Genomic DNA, 27,252 nt, shown 5'->3' on the forward strand with positions numbered 1-27,252 from the left:
CTTGCCGTTGGTTTTAGGCCATGTCGTCTGAAAACCCAACTCGCGTTTCAAGAACCGAGCTTTTAATAGAGACGAGTGACGACCATTCAATTTCAGGACACTCTGGATCCAGGGTGCCCCATCTGCGAATGGTTACGACAGGCAGCGAACCACTTGACTTAACGTTAGCTGCTACGCTCGGGGAGCGGTTCCTTCGCATGAAAATATGAAACGTTTGCCTTTCGTTCCTCGCGTCAGACCAGATCGAGGTCGAGCCCTTAGAAGCGAGATTCTGGGCGAGCTGATGGGCTTACATAGCGTGGTCAACAGGCCGACTCCGTCAGCGGCTTGCGACGCTAGTTGGCCATCCGTAAAATACGATGAGAGCGAGAAAACTGGTCTCCACTCGTCCCACTGAGCCGGTAGAGCATTGCGAGTGACTCTCTTCAAGCGATATAAAGCAGCCCTACACGCGATGCCTGTATCTTGCCTGATCTTACATATCCATCAAAATGACTCCCGAGAATGAGTATTCCAAAGAGAAAGGAGATTTGCAGCATCTTCTACGGCTGTCTAACAACAGACAGATTGCCTACGCCTGCAATGGACCTGAAGCGGCAAGAACCGCCGTCATCTTCTTCAGTGGTATCATGAGCATTGGGTTGGCACACAGTGTCCCTCAGCCTTGCCAACAAATTAATGCTCGCTGGATCGCGCCAACTCCAGCAGGCATGGGTCTTTCGAGCACTCGTGACCTCACAGTGCCGTACCATGTCAGCCTAGCTCGCGACATGACGGCACTGCTAGACCATCTATACCCTTCAAGCGACTTTGACACCCTGTATATTGCCGGAGGATCCTATGGCACAGTCATGGCGCAGATGCTGTACGGTGCGCCGTACGCCATATTTCCCGCCGGACGCAAGATAGTGGGCGGCATGGTGTTGGCCGGGTTTTCACCTTACAAATACGATAAAGATTACGGCAAGGCGCTCAGCTGGAATACCTGGCTCTCCGTGGGACCGCTATCGCAACTCCCGTTTCGTCCGCTGCAGCGCGCCTTTCGCGCGGCGATTGGATCCAAAATAAGCACCGTCGACGGCGCTAAGAAGTTTCTGCGCTTTACTTTGTTTGATGTTATGGACGCGGAGGAAAAGGAAAAGTTCAAAATGCACGTCGCCGGTCAAGGTGAAACAGAAGACGAATTCATTACCCGGTTGGCACGCAGCACAGTGGAGTGCTGCAAGAATTGGGACGGCTTCATGGAGGTCTCGGATGTCATCCACTCGGACTGGGGGTTCGAGCCTTCCAAACTTAGCGCTGAGCGCTGCAAGCCATTGCTGGTAGTCCAATCGGCGGACGACAATATCGGAAGTATGAACTCCAAATGGGTTGCCGCGAATTACAACAATGCGACATCCAAGACTGTTCCTGGGGGGCATATGTCCAGCATGTATTACATGGACGACATATGGCAAGAAATGATTACATGTGAGTGCACATTAGATCATGTAATAATTCATTCTACGTACTAATGCAGGGGGAAAGTGGTCAGCCGACGCGTGGTGCAGTGAGAGTGTTCCTCTCTTCTTCCGCTTTGACATCTCCCCAGGGGGTTTCTGTCCTTATCACAGTAATGCAGATAGCAATGCCGTTGGTGAGGCGTGGGAAATATTGTAGTAATCGCTCGATAATTGTCCTTCTGAACGTATTCGTGGAATATATTGTGCCGGGAACGCGCGCCAAATGATCTCAGACAGCCTCTACCGAAGCGGCTTCTTCCGGGGGACGGAGTGTCCCAAACAAGTCGTACTCTGTCCATTCTAGCTTAGGCCGCACATCTTCAATTTTCCACTTCCCGTCGAGTTTCCTATATTGATGGAAAACAAACCCATGCGCGTGTCCCTTGTTCACCACCTCTGCCAATGTCTCGTCTGTGTAGCGCTGATGGGCGACGCGCATTTGATGGACCACTTCAATCGATCCTTCTCCTAGGTAGGACCACGTACTTGCACCAATCAGATGTTGCGTCTTTAGTCGCTTGTCACCAATTGTCTTAATCAGTAGAGAAATATAGTCATCTGGTACAAGATTGTCGTGTAGCTCGCCTTGCAGGCCGCGGAAGTCGAGACGAGAAATTGGAGCTAGACATGTTCGCAAAAGATCCCAATCCTTTGTGTCGTAACTTTCAGACCAGCGAGACACCAAATTCGTTATTTCGATATAATCTGTCATAATGCTGTGAGAGTGTACTCGTCAAGGGTGCCGTGCAGCACTTTCATACCCTGGAATAAAATCTTATCAGTCATTTTGGGGGGTTGGACTCTATATGAATGTGTTAAGACTAAAATGTGCTGAAAGAAGCGGCCGGGCCACTGCACTTATTATGTTAGCTAGGTGCGTATCGCTACCTAAAAGGACGTGTTACTCATCGCCCAGCCACCATCGGTGTCCAAATATCGGCAGGCTGCGGTGCGTGACAAACAGCCACGTCTTGCTGCATGCTTCTGAACCTTCCCATGTAGGTAATGCTATTACGCTACTGGATTGAATAAAGACTGTTTGTGATCTATCATTACCAATAGCCACGCGCTGATTCTGTTTACAACCATTTGGTCAGCGTTATGTTGTCAAAGTATTGAGCAAAGTGAATTGGTTGAATTCAGGACACTGAACTTTGCCAAAGCATAGCTCGCCGCAACAGAGCTTTTAGGCATGGTGTGATTGGTGGAAGACAAAATATACAGTGAGCGCCAAGTCTGTACAGATTAGCACAAAAGTAATTGTGCGCTGCACGTGCAGCAGACTCTACAGTAAATTAGCCGGCGGATATTCACAATTCAGAGAGTAATACGTTCACAGAACCTTAAGCCGATATCTGCGCCAAATCCACCTCGGATGGTAAACAAATTGAGCAGACATGGCTGCAGTCCTTCTTGCATCCCATGTCTGTAAAAATGGGAGTGCGAAGAATGGCCATGGGGCGCTGGACCAGAGAGGTGATGTCCCCGCAGAGCAAGTGTGGATGGACTCGTATTCCAACATAAATAGAAGGCCATAGTATTAACGGACTACCCACTAAGCGCAAGCTCGAGCAAGGGTTGGAGAAAGGCCTGTAAACCCTGGGCTCGCCTGTTAATACACAGAAAGCGTGTCCACTGGAAATCCGGAGTGTTCGCTCCTCATCATCGGATCTGGTCCGCAAAGTCGAGATGAGAACGAACTTCGCACAGGATTCTCTGCGGCTTGCTGACGCTTCGCAACTTTGCACTCGTCGCTACAGCGCGAAGTACGGTCGGGCAGAGAACCTGCCGTTGCAGCGCGGGCCATTAAACAGGGCACCGGTGTTGACACTAAAATGAAGAAATGAGCAGCTGAGCCCAGCTCGCCAACTAAGTTGACGTTAGTCACGCACCGAGCAGCCAGAACTTGGGGCGGTTTTTAGTATGAACAGAAACCAGGGCGGGGTGGCGGGCAGGCTGCCGATTCAGCCCAACGTTGGTTGTAATAGCATCACGAGGTAACACAGCCAGGTGGGGCGGGTTCCTGTTGCAGCCGCTGCTGCGAATATAGCAGCTGTGTCCACGTAAATATCCATTACTTCCGGTCCAAAGAAGCATGCAGATCTACAAGTTGGCTGGGCAAGCGTAGAAGCACAAGCAGCGCAGTCCTAACGTAGCATGCCGGTAGGCAACGCCTCGCAAATTTATCAACCCGAAGCAAGCCACAGAGCGCTAGTTAACTGACTCATAGTCTCCGGTACAGGATTTTAAATGCCACAGTGTAAAAGAGAAGGCATTTTAACCGTTCGGGTTTGTCAGATACGCGCCACTTGTACGGTCAAAGACGCAAAAAAATCGAGCGGGCAATATTGGTAGCCGCAGAGACCGAAGCACGAGGGCCCTGCAGCCTTGCGGCGATGGAGTAAAGAGTGCCCCAGCAGGCGTGGACCCAGCGTGGAGGCCTTTGACTGGTAGAATGTCACTCCTAACTTTATGCCATGTTATGGGGCGTGTCGATAGCAATAGCTCAGCAACATGTCAACGCAGTATCTGCACGTTGTATCAGGGAGGGCACTATTAATTCCAACACGATTGAAGATTGAAAAACTGGACAAATTGGTCAGGGGGAAATCCCCTTTTAGCGATGACAGAGGTATCCATTCGGCCTATTCTAGCAGGGCGAGACCAGGCCTCCAAAGGACCCTGTACTGCAATTGATTGAAGTAGACCAGTAACCAGAGCTGAGATTAGCGGGAGGGCCTTGAGACCATGTCAAAGGCCGACAAGGCACGCGTATACAGCGTTTGCGCGTCGCGTTGATGTGCGCATGTTCTAACCAACTGGGCCAGCTAAGACTAACCTGCATGTTGTCCCGCCATGTTTTCTCTGTATTCGCCCAACTTGCCGTTTCCTAGCATCACGGCTTTCCTTGTTTAAAAGGATTCTTCCTTCCCAGAGTTCTCTTTTCACCGTCTTTCATGATCAGGCAATCATGAATTCTCCACAGAGAGAGCTGGTAACGGACTACAATAAGTCTCCTCTTATCCAGATCTTGGCATGGATGTTTCTTGTGATAGTGGTACTGGCTTGCATTGCAAGAACGGGCACGAAGCTCTACATGGTGAACAGGCTCAAGGTGGAGGACTGGTTTGCCATTGTGGCAACGGTAAGGCTCCAACCGCCACGCTTGACCTTGTACCTTGGATTCTAACACCATGATTTTGTTAGATTGCCGCTTGTGGTCAATATGTTGTCCACGTTGCCAGTGGCTATCAAGGCTTGGGAAAACATGTCGCAGACCTGACTCCGCACAGAGTTAACGGAGCTCTCAAGGTATATCATTAAATATCAACGAAAGCGTCAAGTTTGCTGATCTATACAAAGGGCCAATACGCCGCTGATGTTCTCTTTATCGCGAGCCTTTTCTGCGCCAAGATGGCGACAGCAATGATGACCAAGTCAATTTCGCAGAGAAGCCACAAGCAAATTATACAAGGAATCGGATTGCTAATTGCAGTTTGGGCAGGCACTGGAATCTTGGTCATCCTTTTCCAGTGTCAATTGCCCAGTCCGTGGTACTACATCGAGCGGAAGTGCATCAAGCGCGTGCGTTGGTCGGATACACAAAAGCCCTACACTACTCTAGAAACTTACCCCATTATAGGTTGATTTCTGGTCCTACTTTAGCGTCATCAACATCATCACCGACTTGTTGCTTATCGGAATCATGATAGAAAACGTGCGTCGCATCCAAACGTCGTGGTCGAAAAAGGCCGTGGTCATCTCTGTCTTCGGCAGCCGCATCTTGTAAGCATGCAATCCCCGAAAAACGGGTGTCATATTAATCGCTTTGGCAGTGTCACTCCCGGAATTGTCTCACAGATCCTTTTCTTCAGAAGGAGCTTTTCGACGGCCGATCCGACTTTTGATATGTGGGAGTTGACCATTATCAACGCCGTGGTCACTTGCACCAGTATCCTGGCTATCTGCATCCCCAACCTCAAGCCCTTTCTGGACAGCCTGGAATCTGGTCAGATTCGAGTCGACGATTTGCGCCGTCAAGGAAAGTCGAGCAGCGGAGGGTACGCGAGCTACAACCGCAACGCGTCCGGTGGCCAGGACAGTCATGGTCGAAGCAACCACCGCTCCCGAAAAGCCGCGGGCGTGGTGAGCAACCAGCATTCGCACCGAGACCCTCTAGCCTCCAAGGCCTCTCAGCACAGCAAGACGTTCGAGATGGTGGATATGCATAAGGCGACGAACAAGGAACAGTCGCAGCCGTCCGAGTCCAGCCCCAGCCATGAAGGTGGTGTCGCATGGGACGGGCAGAGTCACACCAGTCAGACAATCCTCATTCAACAGACCAAGACCTGGTACGTGGATGTCGAAGACAGACGCAGCTCGGACTGAGACAAGCAGCCTCCGCCTCCGCCTCAGACTCAGTGTCAGTGAGCAGGGCAACTTGTCGTGTTTCGTTATTCTCACGCGTTCTCTGCAATCGCATTCGGAATTTTGGGCTCAGGATATGGAATCTCTGTAAAATTCACAATCGTATTCAATTTGTGTCAGTATTGCTCTTTTTGCGATGTGTAACGATCTGGACTGGTCAATATTTTTGGTGGGCAAAAGCTGAGGTTCATGGTGTAAGTGGCCTGAACAGCCACACTGAGAACAGATGGGACATCTTCCCGACATGAAATGTAATAATAGCACGCGTTCTTTTTTCAATAAAATTCAATGGAATTGGTAAGAGTCTTATCATGTATAGATTGTCAGCATATTGTCGCTGCATCCTCGCTTTGGCCTGCATGCAAGCCCTGTAAGCCATAGGAGCCGCGCAAGCCACACGGCTATTGGGGGCTGTAAAAGTGTTACGGTACTCGCCACGATGCCAATCCGGCAGTTTGGCATATTTCTGAATGTTGCGATTATAACGTTCTTCTGCTGTACTATTCCCTAAGCGAGGGCGAGCTTGACGAGCAGCATCGCTGCTCAGAAGCGGACTACCACCCTGGCGCGGCGGAAAAAATGAGTCTCGGCTTAACGGCTGAGGGTCTCGTTTCCGGGGAGCCAAGTCTTGACGAGCCTAAGCTGCCGCACATCAAGGGGCCCATCTACTTGGCCTGGAGCGTACCCATTCTTTTCAAAAAGTTCCATCGTGAGAGCCTGTTGCCTGCCTCCGCCTGTGCAACTAGGATAAATCTCACTTTTCATCAAATCTTCATGGCGGCCCCTTTTGAGGGGCAGTAACCTGCCTCCGCGGCGTACTCTTCGCTACTACTCCGTAGCTATAGATTCGTAAGTGGCGATGTCACTGCCCCATCTCGATCGCCCACCTGAGACTTCGCCTCTCGTAGCCTTCCTGCCTTCTAGCCTTCATCATAGCTGATGATGGTAGTGGAGCGAACCGCCAGGCTTCGAGATTAGCTCTCGGCCACTTTTCCTGGGGACCCCCTAGCCCGCCCCCATCCGCACTTTTTCTTCAACATCTATCCAGCCCAACGTAGCATTTCATTGTGGTGGAAATGGCGCAAGCCACGGTGTGCAAACCCTTGCCCTTGTCATCAGGAGCGGCCGTTTTTTCCTTTTTGGCAACGATCCCGTTTCTTTTACTCCGTAGCTTGGTGTACGGGGCAAGCGTTCCCTGCTCTGCCTACTTGACTACGTGCCTACCGAGCTTGCCAGTCAACTTGCCAGCGCTGGACGCCAGGCAGTGTAACATCGTTTTGTAATCCCCGCCAATTCTAGTAAGCTGCTATTAGCGAGGAGTCTTTACCGGCCGTGGAAGGACAACTGCCAAGTAGTTCAGAAAGTCGTGGAGCAAATGCCACTACGAAACCAAGATTCGGGGGGGTTGGTGGACAACGGTGCATCAAATTCTGTTGTTGGTAACATTTGGAAGCAATTATTACAGCCATGCTGCCATGGAGCGCACTCCACCCGCCAGGGGTCATCAAGCCAAGGGCGGCGCTGATCGTAAAAGTCGGCGTGTCGCGACGGCCGAGTCGCGCCTTTCGCACAGTGCTACTGTGGGTTGACAATTCACGCCCATCATCGACACAGAGCACACCCCTCCCCTTTCGTACGCTTTTTGCGAGGCTTTTGTTTCCGCATTTTCGTCTGCCCAGTACTATTCAATTTCGACTGTATTAACCGCTTGCCACTTGGCCAGCTCGCCTTGACACTCCGCCTGACTACTCGTACCGACCGTGTAACAACATCAGCTTCGGCCAAGCAAAGATACTCGATCTGCTAATTTGCTGCACATGCAGCGCACTTCAGGACACCTCGTGCCCTGCCCACGCACCCTGGTCTATGCTTCTGGTTGTTCCACTTGAATGTCTCCGTGGGCCCTTTATATTAGGGCCATTCATCATGAGGCTAATGTAGGACGGGGTATGTGAACTGTCAAATAAGGCTGCTCGCGCCCCAAAATTCCATGTAAGTGGCGTTCGGGTATTTCTTTCTTTTTCATCGAGTCCCCTTCTTAAGCCAGTTCCCTTCCCTATAATACCCCCTTTGAGCCGAAATTGCTGGGCCATTTATTACTCCTGTTCGCTTCAGGTGAGACATGGACTTGCTGGAGTTGTTCTTCTAGAACTCGTCTGATTTGTCTTCGATGCAAACTGGCCCCCACATACAAGCGGTTGTCTCTTCATCCACGTGGTACTGGTGTTGTGAAGGCCTTACTTTACCAAATTTATAAGCGGCACCTGCCGCCCTGTTTTAGCACATCCTCGAGCGATTGTTATTGTACAAAGTTATCAAAGATGCCTTCTACCGGCTATGAGCTCGGCAATATGGCCTCGGCTACTGCCAAAGGCATGCGTATTGCGGAAGAGCCCTCCAGCCCTCATAGCGAGGTTATGTCCAGGAGCGACCATGCCGACAGCGAGCAGCTTGCGCGTCTGGGCAAAAAGTCTGTTCTCAAGGTATGAAAGCTACCAAGAACTGCTACATCGATACATCTGGATACTTTCTATGCTGGGCGCTAACCAATTGTTCCACAGCGAAACTTTGGTTTCATGTCCATCCTCGGTTTCTCTTGCACCATCCTCATCACCTGGGAGGCAACCCTCCTTCTCTCAGCGCAAGGTCTCGCCAACGGCGGCTATGCAGGCATCATCTACGGGTACATTGTTGTCTGGCTCGGCAACATCAGCGTCTTCACAACGCTCTCCGAATTGGCGTCCATGGCCCCGACCTCGGGTGGGCAATACCACTGGGTTGCCATGCTGGCGCCGCGCCGCTGCTCAAAGTTCCTTAGCTACATTACTGGATGGCTAACAGTGGGAGGCTGGCAGGGTTCCGTCGCATCATCTGCTTTTTTGACCGGCGGCATGATTCAGAGCATGATTGTCATGAACAACCCGGACACGTATATCCCGCAGCCATACCAAGGCACGCTGTTTTTCTGGGCCATTATGCTGTTCGCCGTGTTTATCAACGCCATCGTCAGTTCCTCTCTGCCCAAGTTTGAGGGTTTGATCCTTATCCTGCACGTTCTTGGCTTCTTTGCAATTTTGATCCCAATGGTCTCTTTGGGGTATCACGGTAACGCACACCAAGTCTTCACTGAGTTCCGAAATGAAGGCGCTTGGCCGACTCAAGGTCTGTCCTTCATGGTGGGTCTAATTGGCAATGTTTTTGCCTTTGTCGGTATGTTCTCATGCTTGGACCCAAAAACTGCAAGTAACTTTTTAACAAGCCATCACAGGTGTTGATGCCGCGTTCCACATGTCGGAGGAGACGACCGATTCTGCTGTTACTGTTCCGAAGTCCATCCTACTGAGCATGCTTATCAACGGCACTACTGGTTTCGCCATGACCATTGCAGTCCTATTCTGTATTAAGGATGTGGATGCAGTAGTCCACTCGACAATTGGCTTTCCTCACATGCAGCTCTTCTTGGACTCGACAGGCTCAGTTGCGGGCGCGACCGTCATGGCTGCCATCATCACAACCCTCGCGGCCTGCGCTACTGTTGGCATGCTCGCCTCGACGTCCCGTGTCTTCTGGTCTTTTGCGCGTGATCGGGGTCTGCCTTTCTGGCGCATCCTGTCTCAGGTCGATGCTCGCACTACGGTACCCCTGTGGGCCATCACTTCCACGACTTGCATTGCTTGCCTTCTGGCTATTATTAATTTAGGTTCACCCACTGCCCTGAACGCCGTCATATCGCTCTCCGTTTCTTGCCTCTACCTGTCATACTTCATCTGTGCTGGTTTGCTATTGTACCGTCGCACAACCCGGGGCTTCCAAATGCCTGATGCGTCGGGACTGCCTGCTCTTGCGAACACTTCGGGCGCCGAGCTTGTCTGGGGTCCATGGCATCTACCAGGTGCGCTTGGCGTCGTCAACAACGCTATCAGCTGCGTTTACCTCATTGTCATCTTTTTCTTTAGCTTCTGGCCCAGTATGATAAATCCTGACGCAGCTTCTATGAACTGGGCCTCTGCCGTTACCGGATTCATCCTCGTTTTCAGCATTCTTTACTATGTGATCTGGGCTAGGAAGGAATACGAGGGTCCGATTGTCGAAATTTGATTGTTTTCTTGCGTGCACTATCTACAACTTTGTCCCATAGTAATAGCTTGAGCTGCATCGCAATCGCTCTCAGCAGATTTTTACTTAAACTAACTAGCTCTTCTCATAGTAATGGTATTGAAACAGGGCTATGGGACTACCGCTCGTCCCACCCTGTATCTTGTTATATGTGAGGCACGCTTCAATCGTTTCATCCATTGTAGAATGTATTTTTAAGAGACTGACAGACTCTTTGTCGCGACACGGATTGAATATACGCATGATCACAATAACCACCACGGGCGGTGGGAAATGCGATCCTCAAAGCGGAGCAGACAGAGAGTAAGGCCTGCCCTACCATCCCTCCACCGAGTAATGCCTCATTCAATTCTCCCAAACATTTTGCTTGTGTGGGATGCAGTTCTTGCACTCTTTGAAATTGTTGGCAGTGCTGGCAGCGGAGCCAATGCAGCTCAAGTCGGCTGCAACGTTAGCTCCGACCTCAATGACTGGGGCACCGCAAGAAGCCGTTGTGCCGACTAGGTGAGGAGCGCAATCTGTGATACTGGTTAGAAGCTACCCTCTTCGCTGGAAACAACTCACAAACTGATCAAGTCGCTCTTCAACCTGGAGGCAGGGAGATGTCGACTTGGTTCTCGACCTGTGTCTCAGTGGGCACAGCGTATGCCACAGCGGCGAAGAGAATTTCGGCGGTGGTGGAGAGATGCATAGGCTCGAGTGTATAAACTAGGTTTTGGGAGTTGAAGCGTTTGTGCTTGAATTGTGCAAATCATGGTGCTGATGTTTTTATCAGTTTTCGAGAATTGCCAACGACGAGACGGCTCTTTATACTCTTACAGCTGGTGCAGTTTTTTTTAAGTCACCTCACAGGCGTTTGACATTCAGGAGGGATACCAGGGATACCACTCAACTTTGATTATGTATACTCAGAGACTTCTTTTATAAGCACACTGAAGTCGGCGTACGCATCGCAGGCCGGAATCAGTAAACCGGCTGGAGATCACATCGTTGCAGCCATCACCCTTTAAAGACACAAATCTCATCTTATATGCACCAGAATCCTATTCGATCAGCAACAAGGCTTCTAGGAACGAGGAGGTTTGCCGTTTCATCCGGCTTCGGTCGCCCACTTCATATTCGTATCGGGAGGGTGGCTTGAGATCAACATCGCACCACTATGTTATCGTCACAAGAGCAAGTTTGATTCTTGCCAGCCTTAATGGAGTAAATTTAGGTCATGGTAAGATCTTGGACACAATTGTGGAATAACCTCACATGCGTCACAATAGTGCTTGGCTGATACTAATGCGGCTATGGCTGCGACCTGTCGAGATGCAAATTGGGCAGAATTTAATCAAGATAGAAATGAGCCAGCCACTTCAACGCTAAGAAGCGTGTACATGAGCGATACGACTTTTCTCGTCGATGTGACTGACTACAGACATATTTAACTACACTATCGGCAAGACAGGTGAACTGGGGCCATGGGTTGCCGACGGGCTGGCGTACCGCTTTTGCCGGCGTCAGACTGGTCGGAGGTGCCCAGAGCCTGCAAAGGCAGCTTGATGCCATACTACAGACCACGTTATGGACTGTCTGAGGCATGGTGGCGGCATCGCAAGGGACGAATCAAGTCCAAAGGCAGCTAGCTAACCAGTTGGGTCAAATTGAACATGGCAAATGAATATTGAACAAAATTAACATTCGTTTTCACTGTTACAAACCTAGCGAGCTTCCAAGCTGTACCAATCAAAAAGTTGTTGTACTCGCTGCAAGTCCCAACTATCCAGAGTTTCGCCATGTTTTCCGCATACATCGCGAGCCGAATCTGGTAGTTGAGTGAGCAGCCAACAAGGCTCCATCCAGCCTTGTCGGCCACTTTCGAGAATGAGACTACCTGTTAGTCTCGTCGAATCGGTCCCCTTACCAGGAACGGACGATCTTCGAGAAGAAAGGACCTTTGGGCGTACATGCATCGCTCATTTGACAAGCGTAGATGTTATCCTATCTCATCCGCCTCACTTCGGGCCTCCCCGTCATCCCATCAAGCAACGAATGGATCTGTGGTAGATCATTGCCACGTCTCCACGCCCAGTTACTGTGCCAGCTGCCAAGCTCAGCCTTGACAGTTGTTCACCCCTGCAGAATTGGAAAAGAAAAATTGTTTGGCTTGCGTTGTCCCCATCGTCTTGCAAACCAGTATCCGTCGGGTAATTGGGACTCAGTCAGCCAGGTCATCGATGGGAAGCAATAAGTGACGATGCACACAAAAAAAGCACTGGTGAATTTGGTCACAAGGTTGTACTGTTGATGGGCGATAGCCTAATTCCTTCTGTATTGAGGAACTGACTGACTATGAAGGAAGGAAGAAGAAGCTATCGAGGTCCTGCTAGGCAGCCACCACATAAGGTGGTGGAAGTGGGTCCAGCCCAGTCACTGGTGCTTGCAACAGTAATAAAGGTAATTGTGCACCAACTGGTGGCTGCGGGCACGTGTGCGAATAGTTACTCCGTACGGATACAGATCAGAAGAGAAAGATCATTTGGCTAAGAAAATGAGGGCACTTGTGGATTAACGCTAGGGTGCTAGTGAGGGTGTGCTTATTAGCGTATAGCTGATTGCGGGGAAGCTTTAGCAGCTTCCCGGTCCGACATCGTCAGGTGGTCCTGAAGGAATCCTTCTCAGTCCGACGCTGCCTTTTACAAATCACTTTCTTGTCCTCTTCTCTCGTATGCACATTCCTAGCGAGAACTTGTGCCACAGTTTTGTCCAAGATTAGGATCGCTGCGGTGCGGGAGTAAGACAGTCCTAACAGACACCTGCTACCTGCAGCCCGCCACCAAGTCAAAATCATCATGCCGTCTTCCGCGTTCGTTGGTGGTCGAAAAGGTGAGTCATTTCGCTTTACGATTCTCACCGACGGTTTATTTCGCTATGAGTGGGCACCGCGTGGTGACTTTGAAGATCGGCCATCTGCTTTCGCTGCCAGTCGCAGCCAGTGCGATGTGCCTGACTATCGTTTGGTGGAATCGGACGATTTGATTGAGATATTCACGAATCGATTCCATCTCACGTATAACAAAGCCAAGTTTACGCCCGAAGGTCTTTTTGTGCGCGTCTATGGTCACCTTGGGACAACGTGGCGATACGGTGAAGTTCACGAAACACTCGGCGGTACTTATAGAACGCTCGACGGAGTCAATGGTCGGGTTCAGTTGGAGCCGGGCGTGGCATCACGCAAAGGCTTTGCCAACATCGACGACGCCAGCATGTTGTTTGCTGACGATGGGTCCATTGCGCCTAGGAAGCCCGGTTCGGGCAGAGTGGACTCTTATTTGTTTTGCTACGGACACGACTATCGTGATGCTGTCAAAGCTCTGTATCGGGTGTCAGGCCCGCCGCCACTACTTCCCCGTTGGGCGCTTGGCAATTGGTGGTCTCGCTACTACGAGTACACAGCTGACTCGTATTTAAATCTCATGGATACATTCAGGGAAAAGCGCATCCCACTCTCAGTCGCTGTCATTGATATGGATTGGCATTGGGTCAGGGACCCCCGTGTCGCAGAGGCCAAAGCATCTGGATGGTCGGGATACTCCTGGGATACAAACCTCTTTCCGAACCCTCGTGAATTCGTGGACGAGCTTCATAAACGGAATCTGAAGGTTACTTTGAACGAGCATCCTGCCGATGGCATCGCAAAGTACGAAAATATGTACAAAAGAATGGCCGAGGTGCTGGGACATGACACGTCTCACGGCGACCCGATTCCTTTTAACATTACCGATACAGGTTTTGTCAAAGCGTATTTCAGTATTTTACTGAAACACATTGATGACGATGGCCTTGACTTTTGGTGGACCGATTGGCAGCAGGGCACTCATTCTTCCCTTCCTGGCATCGACCCTCTTTGGGTTCTCAACCATTTTCACTTTCTTCACAACGAGCGTCTGCAGAAGAGTCGCCCTGCCGAGGAGCGCAGTCACCCTATGGTATTCTCTCGCTATGCTGGCCCAGGCAGTCATCGATATCCAGTCGGGTTCTCAGGTGACACAATTACCAGCTGGGACTCGCTCGGGTTTCAGCCTGAATTCACCGCCACGGCTAGCAACATTGGCTACGGATGGTGGTCAAACGACATTGGAGGACACATGCAAGGCAATCGTGACGACGAGTTGACCTCTCGCTGGGTTCAGCTCGGCGTTCTCTCGCCGATCATGAGGTTGCATTCTACCAAAAATCGATGGGTTACTAAAGAACCGTGGAAACTCCCGACTAGCTCCGGACAAGGGCCGCAGGACGTCGTCATCAACTTCATGCGTCTTCGTCACAGGCTGCTTCCATACTTGCACACCATGAACCGTCGCGCTGCCAAACATGGCGAGCCTCTGATTCAACCCATGTACTGGGAGTATCCAGAGCATGATGAAGCGTACGGCGTGCCTAATCAGTATTATTTTGGCTCGCAGCTGTTGGCGATTCCAATTACTTCGCCCCAGAATCGCGAGACCAAAACGGGCAAGGTCAAGGGATGGCTTCCTCCTGGCACTTGGGTCGATTTTTTTACCGGTGTGGTATATGATGGCAATCGCAGCATGTGGCTCAGCAGGACGCTTGACAAAGTCCCTCTCCTCATGCGCCAGGGCGCTATTGTTCCGCTAGATGCTAGTCTTGAAGGGTCCAACGGCGCAGCGAATCCCCAGGGCTTTGAGATTGTTGTCGTGGCAGGCGCTGATGGACAGTTTGATCTCCTTGAAGAGGATGAAAGCGCAGAGGGAGCTGCCGACAACGTGCCCTGGGTCAAAACATCCATTTCTTTTGAGCAGCGCCGGGGAACTCTCACCATAGGGCCCAATCGCAGCGGGGCGCTCGCGTATTCAAGAACATGGAGCGTTCGCTTTCTGGGTATGCGCAATCTCGATGGAACTACTGTTTCCATTGGTGGCGTTTCCACGACTTCTCACAGCGTAGAGCCGGCTGAGAATGGCACCGTTGTGAATCTAGGTCGCATAGCTCCTGGTGACACAGCCATTGTATTTTTGGGTCCAACCCCAAAGCTAGCCGTCAATAATCCCGAGGCTCTCATTTACCCTATTCTCTTCGAAGCCCAAGTGGGTATTCAGCTAAAGGAGAAGATTGATGATATCATCAGGCCCAAAGACGTTCCTGCATCCATTCGGGTTACTCAGGCTGCAGCGCTGGACATGGATGAGGATCTTCGCCGCATTCTGAACGAGTTTCTTCTAGCCGACAGTCGCTGTTAGCTCTATTGCGCCTTTCACATTTTGTAACGGGCACAACTATCAGATAGTTGTATTTCATCCATCTCTTATATTCTGGCTATGAGTGAAACTGGCGTTGTGCCGTCTCGTCCGCCTTCGCTCATTGGGCAACGTCGGCTCTCTTTTGAGTGTTGAAAGTGTAGCAAAGACGTGCCCTGCGTCATTCAGGGGTGCAGTCAGTAGATAGGAACTACAAGTACGTATCATTGGCTAGCTTGGAGTCTGGGAAGTAGTCACTCCTGTGGCCCGTCGCTGTTTTGCCCTAAGTAGCTGAGCATTTGTAAAGCATGCCAGTTGCTGGTCAATGGACGCCTCGGTTCAGTAAACAAATGTATTTATAAGATAAAAAGATTAAAGAAAGTCGATGAAACTAATTAAATAAAACTCCAACACACCCAAATGGGACATCTTCATATTAACAGTGAACCATTGAAGGCGTCATTCTTTTTGATCCCCTATTTCTCGCAATAGTTCTTGCATTTGCTGGTGTCGATGCTCTTATTGGCCAGGTAACAAGCAGCGTACTGCTTCTTGCAAATAAGATCCTTGATAAGACCGAAGGTACGCTTGTCGTGGGTCTTGAGATTATCAGCGGGGGACTGCTCCAATCCGCGGCCGAAGAGACCATCAGCCTTGTTGAAGATGCAGGTGAGCTCGTTGGTCGCCAGACACTGGTCGAGCTGGTACTTGCAAGCAGCCTGGCAAGCATTGCTGACACTAGGCTTGGGGAAGATAGGGCACTTGCTGCTGTCCGAGTTGTCGTACAGCTTGAAGGCACCGCTACCCCAAGTTTTAGCGTCATCGTTGCAAGAAACGATGGGCAGAGGAACGCCGCAAACCGGGTGGCCAGGGCCAAACTTATGCAGCCAGCTGGAACCCTCGACGCAAATGTTCTCGGGGCTGGGGGGGCAAATAGTAGGTGTGGGCGTAGGTGTGGTGGAAGTGCAGGGTCCAAGAGTAGTGGTGACGGTGGGAGGCTCCTTGTGAGTGACATCGCAAGTCTGCTTGCTGCAGCCGCCCTTGACACAGTTGAGGCAGCACAGCTTGATTTGCTTGCAACGAAGAGCGTAATCGAAGCAGCCGGCAGTGTTCAACAGGCCAGCATGAAGGAAGCAGACAGGAACTTGGAGAGCACAAGAGGCAGCGGCGGCAAGACATCCGACGGCATCGGTCCACTCAGGCTCGGGCTTAGGGCACCAGTCTCCGACTTGGTTGGCGCAAGCCGTGGGAGTGGGCGTAATCACAACGGGGCACAGGGTAGAAGTGGTGAAAGTAGACGGCTTGGTAGTCGTCGTGGGAGGAACAGTAGTGGACGGCCCAGGCGTCGACGAAGGCGGGACGCCAGTGGAAGAAGGCGGGACGCCGGTGGAAGAAGGCGGAACACCAGTGCTGGAGGGAGGCACGCCAGTGCTGGAGGGAGGCACGCCAGTGCTGGAGGGAGGAACACCGGTGCTGGAGGGAGGAACACCGGTGCTGGAGGGAGGAACACCGGTGCTGGAGGGAGGCACGCCGGTGCTAGAGGGAGGAACACCAGTGCTGGACGGAGGGACCCCGGTAGAAGAGGGCGGCACACCAGTGCTAGACGAAGGAGGTACACCGGTGCTAGTAGGAGGAACGCCAGTACTAGTAGGAGGGACAATAGGTGTGCAGCTGTTAGAAGTGCCCGGGGGGCAGGTCTTGGTACCTCCAGGAACGTCGGTACAGCTAGCTGAGCCAGGGTTGCAAGGGGTCGTTGTAGCAGGAGGAACGCTGGTGCTAGTAGGAGGGACAATAGGTGTGCAGCTGTTAGAAGTGCCCGGGGGGCAGGTCTTGGTACCTCCAGGAACGTCGGTACAGCTAGCTGAGCCAGGGTTGCAAGGGGTCGTTGTAGCAGGAGGAACGCTGGTACTAGTGGGAGGAGACTGAGTGCTTGACGACGGAGGAACTCCAGTGCTGGACGGGGGCGGGACGCCGGTGCTGGACGAGGGCGGGACGCCAGTGCTAGACGAGGGCGGGACGCCGGTGCTGGAAGAGGGAGGGACACCGGTACTGGACGAGGGCGGGACGCCGGTGCTGGAAGAGGGCGGGATGCCGGTGCTGGACGAGGGCGGGACGCCGGTGCTGGAAGAGGGCGGGATGCCGGTGCTAGTAGGAGGCACAATAGGTGTGCAGCTATTAGAGGTGCCAGGAGGGCAAGTCTTAGTACCACCGGGGATGTCAGTGCAGCTGGCCGAGCCCGGGTTACAAGGAGTCGTTGTGGGAGGAGGAACCTCGGTGGTAGTAGTAGGAGGAGACTGAGTGCTCGACGAGGGAGGAATACCAGTGCTAGTGGGAGGCACGATAGGTGTACAGCTGTTAGAGGTGCCAGGGGGGCAAGTCTTAGTACCACCAGGGACGTCAGTGCAGCTAGCCGAGCCAGGGTTACAAGGAGTCGTTGTGGGAGCGGTGCTCGAAGTCGTGGGAGGGGGTGTGGAAGTCTCGCCGGGAGTGGTGCTGCTGCCGCCAGGAGTGGTGCTAGATCCGGGGGTGCCTGTGGATGAAGTGGCAGGACCAGAAGAGCTGGGACCAGTGCTGCTAGGCTCGGGACCAGTGCTGCTAGGGCCTGTGCTGCTAGGGCCGCCGGTGCCAGTAGACGAGGTAGCAGGGCCAGAGGAGCTGGGGCCAGTGCTGCTAGGCTCGGGAGTGCCAGTAGAAGAAGTGGCAGGGCCGGAGGAGCTGGGGCCAGTGCTGCTAGGCTCGGGAGTGCCAGTAGAAGAAGTGGCAGGACCAGAAGAGCTGGGGCCAGTGCTGCTAGGCTCGGGAGTGCCAGTAGAAGAAGTGGCAGGAGCAGAAGAGCTGGGGCCAGTGCTGCTAGGCTCGGGAGTGCCAGTAGAAGAAGTAGCAGGACCAGAAGAGCTGGGGCCAGTGCTGCTAGGGCCGCCGGTGCCGGTAGACGAGGTAGCAGGGCCGGAGGAGCTTGGCTCAGGGCCGGTGCTGCTGGGTCCGGTGCTGCTAGGGCCGCCAGTGCCGGTAGACGAGGTAGCAGGGCCGGAGGAGCTTGGCTCAGGGCCGGTGCTGCTGGGTCCGGTGCTGCTAGGGCCGCCGGTGCCGGTAGACGAGGTAGCAGGGCCGGAGGAGCTTGGCTCAGGGCCGGTGCTGCTGGGTCCGGTGCTGCTAGGGCCGCCAGTGCCGGTAGACGAGGTAGCAGGGCCGGAGGAGCTTGGCTCAGGGCCGGTGCTGCTGGGTCCGGTGCTGCTAGGGCCGCCGGTGCCGGTAGACGAGGTAGCAGGGCCGGAGGAGCTTGGCTCAGGGCCGGTGCTGCTGGGTCCGGTGCTGCTAGGGCCGCCAGTGCCGGTAGACGAGGTAGCAGGGCCGGAGGAGCTTGGCTCAGGGCCGGTGCTGCTGGGTCCGGTGCTGCTAGGGCCGCCAGTGCCGGTAGACGAGGTAGCAGGGCCGGAGGAGCTTGGCTCAGGGCCGGTGCTGCTGGGTCCGGTGCTGCTAGGGCCGCCAGTGCCGGTAGACGAGGTAGCAGGACCGGAGGAGCTGGTGCCGGTAGGCTGGGCAGAGCTGGTACTGCCAGTAGCTGTGCTGGGACCAGTCGAGGTAGCGGAGCTAGACGGGCCAACGCTGGAAGAAGGGTTGGGACCGACCGTGCAGGGCTCAGTTGAGGCGAGATCTTTGGCGAAGTAGACATTGATGCGCTGGCTGCCACCGCAAGTCTTGGAGCTGTCACCGTTGCAAGGTTTGTTGCATTCCGAGTCGCCGGCCTTGGTCGCGTACGGGTTCAGGTTAGAGTCGCACCAACACTCGCCGCCGTACTCAACACCAGCATAGGCATAACCTTCAGTCTTGCAGGCAGAGATACACTTGTCGGGGGTCAGGTCGGCAACGGTGAAAGGATGGCCAAGAGTACGGCCGTGGCTGCTGTTATCGGTGTAGCAGCCCTGAGACTGGTAGTCACCGACGGTGACCTCATCAGGACCCTTGCCGAATGTGGGATCCTCCCAGACGGAGAAAGCATTCTGACCACCGCAAGACTCGGATGAATCCCCACTGCACTTGTAGTTGCACTGGTTGACGTGGACCTGCTCGCCGGCCTCAACATTACCACAGTAGCAGACACCGTAGTAAGTGAGAGCCGCGTAACGGTACGAGTTACCTGGGTTTTGATCAGCGATGTGGTTGTAATGTCGGGGATATTGCGGTACGTACCCTTGCAAACAGCAGTACACTTAGCAACAGTCATGGAGCTCTGGTCGGCGGAAGAGCGGAAGTCGAAGGGGCTGCTACCATCCTTGGTAGCAACACAGCCAGCGCACTGGAAAGGCGTGAAGGGCTTGGGGCAAGCGGGTTGCTCGGTGTAAGAAGCCTGGGAGACTCCACCGAGCAGGGCGGCGAGCGCAACCGCAAGAACGCGGCGGGCGGGAGCCATAACAGACGATCTCGGATAATAGCGCGGTAGTAGCGAATGTGTAAGCCGTGCTTAACGTGAGAAAGAAGGATGTCGACTGAAAGCTGCACGTTGAGCTCTGCTTCGGTGAGTCGATGCAGAAGATGAAGAGATGAGGTGGTGCCAAGAAGGCAGGTGAATTGGTTTATATGTTCGCTGGCAAAACTCTCATCAGGCATACAAGGCCTTCGTTTCGCAGCTGGGGCCTCGTCCAAGCATGATCCAGGAAACGGTGAGGTTACCCGAGATGGACATTTCGCTCAGCAGGCGGACTGAAGTCTGAGCTCGAGCGTTTCGTTTTAGGATGTAAAGCAGGTCTGCGCTAAGCAAAATGTCTGTTCTCCAGAAAGTACATGCCAAACCTAAACGGCGCATTGACAATAGCATTGTGCCGGTAGTATTCCACGCCGCTTCCTATTCGGGCCTCCATCATCATGCAATAGTAGCACAGGTAATCCGTACACAGTTAATGTGTCGCGATTGCCAGCCTTCGATGCTCCTTGCGATGCTGCTTGGGAAGTATTATGCATGATGCGGCGGAACTAGTTGGATCGTGGCGGGCAATGGCGCCGACGAACTGACGTAGGACTGTTCGAAGCCAAAGACAGACTGATCTTTTTTTGGCAACATTATGACGATGCGTGCATTTTTTTCTCTCCTCATACCGAGCTGATAAAATTGCAGTGTTGCTGCTGCTGAATACCATGCCCAAAGAGGTTAATCAAGGGGGACGAGGTTCCTTGCTGGAAGCGGGCAGCCGACGGCCGTGCCCTGAGCCAAGGCGCGCATCATCCGAGCAGAATAGGTCATAGCCAGGCGCGCTGTGGCCTTGCAAAGTCTATACTGGATACCTCTTCAAGCGTCATCTCAGGCTCTGAGAATAAATCCTATTCGGATAAACAAGTATACTACACTGATTTTTTTGAAATCGTCGTAGCCCTGGCGGGCTAAGACTGTGATGTGACGGATGCCATGGGCTTGCCGCGGGGCTATTCATCAGTGGTGGAGCGCCGAGCACACAGCACCGCAACGTCCATTCCGTGGGTGGCAGCGGACAGGCCGCCCGCATGGGTATTTTTGGAAACAACGCGATGCATTATTCTTCGCTGGTGGGGTCGTCATCGCGCTGAAACAATCGACTCTCGCTGGGAACCGTGGGAGCTGCTCTGCATGAATCTGGGCGCAAATCAGCGAAGCTGGTAGGGCGGCATTTGGGGAGCCTTGTCGATGGGCCGACAGTGGCGGGCTGTCGCATAGGGACAGAACGGTGGATTCATGGATGCAGTTCTTGAGCCAAGCATGATTGCGGATGGCGGAAAGGGTAATGAAAACATCGGCGACTACTGCCTAGGGATGGTGGCAGCTCAATGATGGCGCCGGGTAGAGTGTAGGACGGATGCACTGGCAAGGCTTAAGTTAACTAGAGGCACGATGAGGCTACGTTTGCCAGTGGCCAGCAACCGTCTAAGTCAGTCACCGAGATTTGCCAGCCAGCACAACCAGCCTTGTTTGTCGCTACCACACATTCCTATTCCCCCCATTGCCAGCTCATCGTTATTTTCGGTATCCTTCTGTTGGCTACCATAGCCCAATTTTCTCGGAGTACTCCACGCATAGTCAGATTTGCTATGCCCTGTTTGCTTCGATGTTTACTGTTTCATGCATAAACATCGCTAGCGACTCCACAGCTATTCTGGGCACAGGCAGCTCGTGAAAATCGCCCAATCGCTACGCTCCGGGCAAGAAGCAATAGAGTTCTGTGTCAGGAGAATGCAGGGGCCTGGGCATCTTGGAGCTCGGGGCCCACGACCCGGAGCGCAGCAGCTGTCTGGCCGGACCAAGGCGCGCACCAATGCGCCGCGCCAAAGGGCTTGGGCCCCCAAGACCAAGACCGGCTGCATCACTTGTCGGTAGGTCGATCTATGTGCTCTCCACTGCGGCCCAGGAACAGCCCCCAAAGCAGAGTCTTCACGCTAACGTCTGTCGCTTGGTCCTTGTTCGCTGTGCTGTAGACGGCGCCGTGTCAAATGTGACGAGATCAAGCCAGCTTGCATGCGCTGCGCCTCAGGTGGGAGGGTCTGTGAGGGCTATGACGGGCGGCCACGAGATCATCCGGCTTCGCCGCCGTTGGGCTCAGCTCCCCATGAGGCTTCGTCCCGCGCAATAGGCTCAGCGCCGTCGTTGTTCTTGGCCCAGCGGCCTCGCACCACGCTCGGTCCCGTCGGTGTCAAGGTCAACCTGTCCGACATGACCATGTTTGACGCACTCCGCTTCCAGATCGTGGAAGTAGTCGCCGGCAGCTTCGACCACGCCTTCTGGGCCATTGACGTGCTGCGGGCGTGCCAGGTCCAGCCAGCCATCTGGCACGCGAGCCTGGCTCTCACGGCGCTGCATCAGTCGCAGCGGTACCACGCCGTCGATACGTTCCGCAGAGCGCGGCACGAGAGACTGTCCATGACGCACTCGACGGCCGTCATCCAGCACGTCATTGCGCTGACCCGTCGGAGGCAGCTCTGCCGTGCCGAGCGAGAGACGCTCCTATTGGCCAGTCTGCTCCTGACGGCGCTCAGTACCATACAGGGTGACCTGCCGCAGGCGGTCATGCACGCCGGCAACTGCATTCAGCTGTTCCATCAGTGGCGGCTCTGGGAGCATCACCGATCGTCGGCGACAAGTTGTGGCAGCATGCTCAATGCTGATTCCATCGGCGCCATAATAGCGCACTTGGAGATGCAGCTGCTTAGTCGGCTGAAGCACATCAACGTTCCGCCTTGGGGGTCGCCCGGCTCTCCGCCCAGATGCACCGATATCTCGTTTGACTCTTCCACAGACGCCTACCACGAATTTCAACCGCTGTTTACCTCGCTAATTGGTATGTGGCAATACGCAGGTATGGGAATGAAGGGACAGCCGCGCCCCGAAACCGACGTGAGGCAGCCGTACTTGATGGAATTTCAGAGATGGAAAGTGAAATTCGACGCGCTCCGCGTGTCTGGGGCATCAGGACGCGTGGATGCAGAAAGCATGCTGACACTGCATTTTCACTGGCACTTTATGCAGATTGGCCTAAAGCCAACGTGTACGTCGGAGAAGTGGCTTTTGACGAGTTCTTGCCCGTGTGCAAGGATCTCGTGGTGGACGCCAGAGAGTTGTTGGAGGTCGTTCGTAATGGCGCAAACGCAACCGCAGATAGAAATGCGCCGCCTGCCTTTTCGTTTACCATGTCGGTAGTGGAGGGTCTGTTCTGGGCTGGCCACGGCTGCCGCGACCCATTTACTCGCCGGGACATTCTGCAAATTATAAAGGTTTGGCCCCGTCGCGAGGGTATCTGGGATAACGCGCTCATGGCGGCCATGCTGGAAACATCCATCACACTGGAAGAAAATGCGTGGCGCTCCACTCCACGCGACCCTACCCGGTACTGCAGCTGCCTCGCCGGCATATTCATATGTAACGACCATCGGGTGAATAACCACGTTGTTGAATTTCTGCATTGCGGCCGAGCCAGAGTAACTTTTGAAACAGTAGGTGACAAGCAGCGAAACCAGCCAGGCTTTGTGGCGACGCTGCCATGAGGTAACTTGGTTCAACCGAATGTCATCATTGATCGACAATGCATCACCACGGGAAAGCTGCTGGCAACACACAGATATCTGCCAAGGCGTGAAACTTGAAATGTGCGCTACTTCCCTTTGGATGCGCTTGATTATATGTTTTTAAATCATTATTCTGACGCGCACCTAAATTTTCGTGCTGAGATGGTTGAATGGCACTCCTTACAATACATAAGGTACGCCACTTAAATTTTGGACCAGGCGGTCCGCGCCACATTGTACCTGGCAGCGGAGCTTTTTACAGCCACACTTTCTGAACCACCTGGCCCGAGGAGTCAACCAGCCAAACAGATTTCATCGAACGCGCGCGGCGCCATCACTCCGGCTTATCGCAGAGCCTCGCTATCTTGCCCGACACAGCTCGAACAAATCGATTGGAACCACGATGCGCTTTGCCACGCTCCTGGGTGCGCTTTGCGCTGCTACGCTGGCCACGGCCACGCCGCGCACCGCCCATATCTACGTCCAGCCCGTACAAGGCGGCGGCAAGCCGACTCCCCTCGCCGAATTCGCGTACGACGTCGCCGCGCCATCCACTGCCGAGGTGCTCACTTACGAGGCACCCGACCTACCCGACGGTACGTCGACAGTCCGAGTGGGCGTCTACGACGTGGCAACCAAGAAGTGGTCCTCAGGGACAACGGTGGCCTCAGTCGACAACTTCAGCAAAGGATTCGCGCCCAACTTCTTGGTCTCGGTGGACGCCAGCGGTGCGGTGGTCAGCGCAACGCTCAAGGGTGTCCAGATCGATGCCGGCCACACGCGCGACTTCGGTCCCCAGGTCGTGCTGCTCCCCGAGGCGCGCGGGACGCAGCCTGCGCTTAACAAGCCCGTGGTGTTGAACCCAGAGGGAAAACGCGAGGAGCCGCAGGAGAAGACGCTGCTACAAAAGTACGGGTTCTCCATTGTGCATGATGCTGGACGAGGGTATACTAACGTAGGCTTATAGGTACTGGTGGGTGCTTGCGATTGTGGCATTTATTGCTGTGAGCGGCGGCGGGGACAAATAGATGATTCCAGTGAATTGAGATACACAATACACTCGACAGTGTTTTTCGGCATTGTTTAATCGGTATCCGTAGACTGGCCGATGGTATGGTTTATGCTGTGTGAATGTTGGGTCTGAAGGCTGGGACCGGTCTATTCACAAATTACCATCGTTGGGCGATAGCAATGCCATTTGCGTGCGCAAACAAGCCCATCTAGTCGCAGTTGCAAGACTCGACTCTCACGGCCAGTATTGCTGCAATAACTCATGGCCGTCAGTATCCTTCAAGTAACTGCAGGGAGGCATCGTGTCACGTGTAGCTGGAGCTCGAGCAGCTCTTTTCCCAACTCGAGACTAGCGCCGTTGCTACGCAGATGCGGGACACCAAACAGATGCTGAAAGGTTGCTTTTTCCTCGGCGGGGACTTAAAGACCCATGATCCCAGGCGCCTATCAGTACTATTCTCGCGTTTGCTCTCCTTCATCTCTTTCATTCCAATTCGTCCCTTGAAGCTACAGTTTCGGCTTATTTTCCTGTTGGTAACCGAGTACCAGTCACCCCAATCACCATGTCTGACGGCGTTACCAACCCCCACGACCCCGCCACCGGAGGCTTCGCTGAGGAGAAGGGCAAGGGCAAGGCCGCAGAGCGCGTGCACGACAACGCCCAAATGGTTGACGATGACGACGAGGATGACGATGACGACGAGGATGAGGACGATGAGGACTTTGAGGGCGAAGTGAGTGAATTCAAGATCCCATGTCACGCTCGAAACAATAACATGCTAACCGGCACAGCAGAACGAAGGAGGTGCGACTTGAACTGCCCACCACTCCGCGACGAGCATAACATCATAGGCCACGATGCTAACACTCTATTATTCACAGAGGACATTGAGGACGGCGCCGACGAGGTTGACATGGACAATATTGTTGAGGGTGGCCGCCGAACCCGCGGTGCCAAGATTGATTTTGCCAAAGCCGCCGCCGAGAACCCCGCCGACGACGAAGACGATGAGGACGACGAGGATTTTGAGCCTCCTGCTCAGGACACGGAGATGTCTGGTTAAATTATCGCGACTCTTGTGCGATTTAAGGGTGCGAACTGGCATACGACTAGAAGAGAAAACAATGTGAAAGTAGCGACGAGTATAGTGGCGGTGTGCTGCCACCGTTGGCTACGGATTGGCAATTTTCTTGCATTATACACGGTGCACAAAAAGGAGATATAGTCACGACTGCATTTTTTCTTCAGCCTCCAAATGCAAATGATGTTATGAAGCACTTGGATTGGCTATTATCTAGGCATATTTAGCACAATCAATACATTACGTTGCTATACAGCGAACGGCCATGCAGCAAACGGCGTCTTGCGGCTGCGAGGTGAGTAGGGCGTGCGTGAGCGGCAACAAACAGCCACTTACTCAGTGTCGCTTCTGAACCTATCCTAATGTCAACATTTACAATGAATCTGGCACTACAAAAAAAAAACTTCTCGGCACACTTACTGGGTGCGACCAAAAGTTGCATTCTGCAGCGATGAGCCTCCACCTGTCTATTCCGCAGCCCGTCACAGAGGGCGATAGGCAACTATCGCGCGACGGCAGAGTAGGCAGCAACAGCAATGAGTATCGTCTGTTCACAGTAGCTTCGCTAAACAGAGGTCTCAGGCCAGGGACCTGGGGCATCACTATCGTGCGCACCGACTACAAAGCACCGCAACAGCAGCTACTAAACGCCCTTGCCTGCATCAACGACGCGGTGCAAGAGGACTTGGGTGCAATGCGGCCGTATCGGCAAAGGAGAGACGGAAAACTCCCCAGCGGGATGGCAGCAGAGCCCGGCTGGCCGACCATGGCTCGGGGGAGAAACGACTCAACAGCCGGCGATGAGGTGTTTGCCCGATCTACTTTGGAAGTTCTGAGCAAATATAGCAGCCTAAATGAAGCATCCACAGACACGGTACGCAGCCAATTCCAAAGCTGGATAATCCAGAGGCAAGGGAATCCACAGGGCGGGGACATGCGCTACGTTTTCTGCATTATTTTGGACATCGAAACAATACAGAGGCTCCACGACATTTGGTGCCGGGCCTCTAGGGTAGGCGCCGCGCAGAAGCAGTTTCAGCTCCGAGTGCTTGACGCGCTCCTGGACGATGAGTGTAAAAGCGTGTACAAGCTCAACCTGCGCGGAAAGTATGGTCTGGTTAACTTCTGGTTTACGCGCAGTATGCGCCGACAGCCGCTGGCAGCGATGCTAGCAAGGCCGCGGCCTGGTGGTGACGATTGGACATGGTGTTTGGGGCCGTGGGAGTTACCGCTGGTGGAAGACGGCTGTGATGAACAATGAGCGCCTCGGTGGAAGCAAGGGAAAGGCCAGGCAGGCCCCGAGGCGGAAGTTTGAAGAGGAATGGGAAAGTGGGAAGGCGCAGCAAGACACAGATTTGGCTTTGATGGAGTGGCCGCAAGTGGAATCCGACGCTATTTCATAATTTGGAGTTGCTGTGATGGTTTTGAGAGATGAGTTGGAGGACCACCAGGTTGTGCTGCGAGTGATGATCAATATGCATGTTTCCCCATGGCAACATTCGATTCAAGGTGCTGGAATATACAACAGCCAATAATGCGGACACGTACGGATACTACTGGTAAAGAAATGGCCAAGCTCTTCATATCGATGAGCAAGGTGACGCAGCCAATGGTGATGGGGCTGCGCGGAGATGCCACCTGTTTGTTCCGTGTTCGAGACGGATGCTGCCGCGGCTTCCAGCACGGTTTAGTGACATGCCACCCACTGTACCCCGGGCTCAGAGACCCATTAAAGGAGAGGGGGGCGTCGCCCAACCTAGCGATAAGGCGCGCCGATTAATTTTCAAGCTTTTGGATCCTGTTTAATATTTTTTACCTGCTCCCTTTTCTTCTTCTAACGCCTAG

The 27,252-nt window shown here is 53.5% G+C and overlaps 9 protein-coding genes across 10 annotated transcripts; 6 read left to right on the forward strand and 3 right to left on the reverse strand.

The window, feature by feature from the left end:
- Positions 1-491: 491 nt before the first annotated feature.
- On the forward strand, positions 492-1,553 carry LMH87_010602 (uncharacterized protein; the record flags this gene model as incomplete). The annotated part of the gene is made up of 2 exons (XM_056197782.1): positions 492-1,470; positions 1,528-1,553. 2 exons carry the CDS (start codon positions 492-494, stop codon positions 1,551-1,553), a joined length of 1,005 nt encoding a protein of 334 aa, XP_056054797.1.
- Positions 1,554-1,731: 178 nt separating this feature from the next.
- Positions 1,732-2,696, reverse strand: LMH87_010603 (uncharacterized protein; the record flags this gene model as incomplete). The annotated part of the gene is made up of 5 exons (XM_056197784.1): positions 1,732-2,010; positions 2,068-2,207; positions 2,264-2,354; positions 2,559-2,577; positions 2,656-2,696. The coding sequence occupies 5 exons, from the start codon at positions 2,694-2,696 to the stop codon at positions 1,732-1,734; spliced, it is 570 nt and encodes a 189-aa protein (XP_056054798.1).
- A 51-nt stretch (positions 2,697-2,747) lies between these two features.
- Positions 2,748-3,599, reverse strand: LMH87_010604 (uncharacterized protein; the record flags this gene model as incomplete). The annotated part of the gene is made up of 4 exons (XM_056197785.1): positions 2,748-2,787; positions 2,845-2,911; positions 3,204-3,332; positions 3,395-3,599. The coding sequence occupies 4 exons, from the start codon at positions 3,597-3,599 to the stop codon at positions 2,748-2,750; spliced, it is 441 nt and encodes a 146-aa protein (XP_056054799.1).
- A 1,000-nt stretch (positions 3,600-4,599) lies between these two features.
- LMH87_010605 (uncharacterized protein) lies at positions 4,600-5,891 on the forward strand (the record flags this gene model as incomplete). Its single annotated transcript, XM_056197786.1, has 5 exons — positions 4,600-4,647; positions 4,710-4,814; positions 4,866-5,087; positions 5,146-5,288; positions 5,339-5,891. The coding sequence occupies 5 exons, from the start codon at positions 4,600-4,602 to the stop codon at positions 5,889-5,891; spliced, it is 1,071 nt and encodes a 356-aa protein (XP_056054800.1).
- A 2,360-nt stretch (positions 5,892-8,251) lies between these two features.
- On the forward strand, positions 8,252-10,028 carry LMH87_010606 (uncharacterized protein; the record flags this gene model as incomplete). The annotated part of the gene is made up of 3 exons (XM_056197787.1): positions 8,252-8,413; positions 8,492-9,140; positions 9,199-10,028. 3 exons carry the CDS (start codon positions 8,252-8,254, stop codon positions 10,026-10,028), a joined length of 1,641 nt encoding a protein of 546 aa, XP_056054801.1.
- A 2,855-nt stretch (positions 10,029-12,883) lies between these two features.
- On the forward strand, positions 12,884-15,292 carry LMH87_010607 (uncharacterized protein; the record flags this gene model as incomplete). Its single annotated transcript, XM_056197788.1, has 2 exons — positions 12,884-12,917; positions 13,113-15,292. 2 exons carry the CDS (start codon positions 12,884-12,886, stop codon positions 15,290-15,292), a joined length of 2,214 nt encoding a protein of 737 aa, XP_056054802.1.
- A 473-nt stretch (positions 15,293-15,765) lies between these two features.
- On the reverse strand, positions 15,766-19,700 carry LMH87_010608 (uncharacterized protein; the record flags this gene model as incomplete). The annotated part of the gene is made up of 3 exons (XM_056197789.1): positions 15,766-16,994; positions 17,127-19,427; positions 19,481-19,700. 3 exons carry the CDS (start codon positions 19,698-19,700, stop codon positions 15,766-15,768), a joined length of 3,750 nt encoding a protein of 1,249 aa, XP_056054803.1.
- A 1,788-nt stretch (positions 19,701-21,488) lies between these two features.
- Positions 21,489-24,342, forward strand: LMH87_010609 (uncharacterized protein; the record flags this gene model as incomplete). 2 transcript variants are annotated; one of them, XM_056197790.1, is made up of 5 exons in its annotated part: positions 21,489-21,628; positions 21,731-22,608; positions 22,779-23,136; positions 23,693-24,223; positions 24,282-24,342. In XM_056197790.1, 5 exons carry the CDS (start codon positions 21,489-21,491, stop codon positions 24,340-24,342), a joined length of 1,968 nt encoding a protein of 655 aa, XP_056054804.1. The 2 variants fall into 2 exon arrangements, with proteins under 2 accessions (XP_056054804.1, XP_056054805.1); XM_056197791.1 differs by having other exon boundaries at positions 21,731-22,590.
- A 546-nt stretch (positions 24,343-24,888) lies between these two features.
- On the forward strand, positions 24,889-25,389 carry LMH87_010610 (uncharacterized protein; the record flags this gene model as incomplete). Its single annotated transcript, XM_056197792.1, has 3 exons — positions 24,889-25,059; positions 25,118-25,130; positions 25,208-25,389. The coding sequence occupies 3 exons, from the start codon at positions 24,889-24,891 to the stop codon at positions 25,387-25,389; spliced, it is 366 nt and encodes a 121-aa protein (XP_056054806.1).
- Positions 25,390-27,252: the final 1,863 nt, after the last annotated feature.

This window comes from Akanthomyces muscarius, chromosome 5 (assembly GCF_028009165.1).
Source record: "Akanthomyces muscarius strain Ve6 chromosome 5, whole genome shotgun sequence".
Taxonomy (NCBI): domain Eukaryota; kingdom Fungi; phylum Ascomycota; class Sordariomycetes; order Hypocreales; family Cordycipitaceae; genus Akanthomyces; species Akanthomyces muscarius.